The sequence below is a fragment of the Rhinopithecus bieti genome, unplaced genomic scaffold (genome assembly GCF_001698545.2).
Source record: "Rhinopithecus bieti isolate Rb0 unplaced genomic scaffold, ASM169854v2 scaffold_23770, whole genome shotgun sequence".
Lineage (NCBI taxonomy): Eukaryota > Metazoa > Chordata > Mammalia > Primates > Cercopithecidae > Rhinopithecus > Rhinopithecus bieti.
The window spans coordinates 1-1,837 of record NW_016888111.1 but is presented as its reverse complement, the minus strand read 5'-3'; the positions used below and the strand labels follow the sequence as shown (position 1 = coordinate 1,837).

The following is a 1,837-nucleotide window of genomic DNA, read 5'->3' as shown; positions in this document are numbered from 1 at the left end:
TTTGAAGGAAAGTATACATCCTTCAAAACTCCACCAACAATTCCTAGTCCAGTTTTCTATTATACAGATTAAAAGTTAAATTCCTTGTGGCAGTAACCAAAACTTAAAATTAACAGAAGACTGAATAAAAAAAAAAAGCATACTAACTAATCAAAACAATCCACTGTGCAATGAATATTTGAACAATGAAACCTACCAAGCATCCCAGTCAATTACATAGTTCTTGCTTCCATATTTTAATTTTGGACTTTCAGGAAGGTATATTATTAAACAGGTCGCTTTCGTGGACTGTTTAAACCTTGTAGTATTTCAAAATATTACCCTTTCTAAACCAAATCTGTGGTCCTGGTCAACTTTTTTTTTTTCCAAGAAAAGAAAGGATATGTGTTTAAAATACATTCCGTAGCAGTAGAAACATCTTAGTGTCTCAAAATACTATTTACAAAGAACCCTGCTGATCCTGTGCATTTCGCTGAGGTGCTACTTGCACCCAGACTTCATCATCTGAAAAGAACTTGAACTTCCTGACTCAGAGTCCAGCTCACTGAATCCATCTAAGTCCCATTCAGTACTAGACTCACTCCGTGCATCATCTTCCTCAGTAATAAAACTCTGACCAGGTTCAAGGCAGGAAGGATAAACACGAGCACAAAGGCAAATAAAGCCAGAGTCAAACTGCAAAAGGCCTAACATGGTACCTATATTAATCCACTGATCTTCCCTAGTATCATACTCATACACTGTCACTCGGTTCTTTTCCATTGTGGGGTTGTAGAAGTGATGAGAAGCAACTTTCGGTCATGATTGACAATCTGGTAGTTGTGGGTCTCTGAATCCAAAGGAATATTACTAATCCGCCTCCATTCTCCCCTAGCTGGGTTGTAGACCTTCATGACTGGGATGTCACAGATACAATAGATTTCATCATTGAAGACACATGCTTCCTGAAAGTCACTGCGTTTAAGAGAAGCACAGTTCAGCCACATATTGTGGCTAGGATCATAGCAGAGCATGCGCTTACTGTTGACAGCATAAAGATAGTTCTGAACCACTATGAGTTCAAATGAATAGAAGGAATGAGGCACAGGAGCCACCAATGCCCACTGGTTTCTCTGAACACTGTAGCATTCCACTTCCTTCAACTTAACTCCAGTAATAGGGTCTCGCCCCCCCAAAATGTAGATGTAGCCATTGAGATATGCCACATCCATGCCCTCACGACACAGCAAGCGATCTGCAAGTTGCTGCCAACTATTCTGAGCTGGTTTATACACCCAGAGGTCTTTCCTGGGTTGGGCAGCTAGATAGATGTCATGGTCTGGGGAGACACAGACAGCTGAAGAGGTAACAGTCTTAGTGTGAGCAAAGCTGGTCAAAGGTGATGGCATTGTGTAAATGTCCCCTGAGTAAGGGTCATAGCAGAGAAAGGGATCTCTGGGGTGTCCAAAGAAGATCACCATCTCCTTGGCACACATACCCAGTCTCTGGGGTGGATTTTCTGCTGCAGATACAAGAGAGTTGCTGCTGCTACTGCTGCTGCTGCTGTTTGGCACTGGCACCAGAGACTTGTACAACAGGTCACCATAGCGCATCTGCAGGGCCCCTTCAATAACGTCCAGGCAGTACTTCTTCACGATGGGCTTGGTCAGCAGCCCTTCTAAGTAGTCCTGATCTTCTTCAGTGAAGTGCATCCAGCGCACGCACTTGAAGACTTCTGCAGCACTGGGACCCCGCTCTTTGGGAGCAGCCTCCAGCCACTGCACTGCCACGTGGCACACTGTCTGCTCACTCTCCACGTCCAGACTATCCAAGCGCAGGACAGCCAGCAGTTGGGCCA

At 44.3% G+C, this 1,837-nt stretch overlaps 1 protein-coding gene across 1 annotated transcript; it reads right to left on the bottom strand.

Moving 5' to 3' along the window:
• Nucleotides 1-59: 59 nt before the first annotated feature.
• On the bottom strand, nucleotides 60-1,832 carry LOC108525865 (kelch repeat and BTB domain-containing protein 7-like; the record flags this gene model as incomplete). The annotated part of the gene is given in 3 exon segments (XM_017866658.1): nucleotides 60-510; nucleotides 513-758; nucleotides 761-1,832. Coding segments are annotated over 3 exon segments (1,389 nt in total), but the record flags the coding sequence as incomplete, so codon positions are not given.
• Between the last annotated feature and the right edge of the window lie 5 nt (nucleotides 1,833-1,837).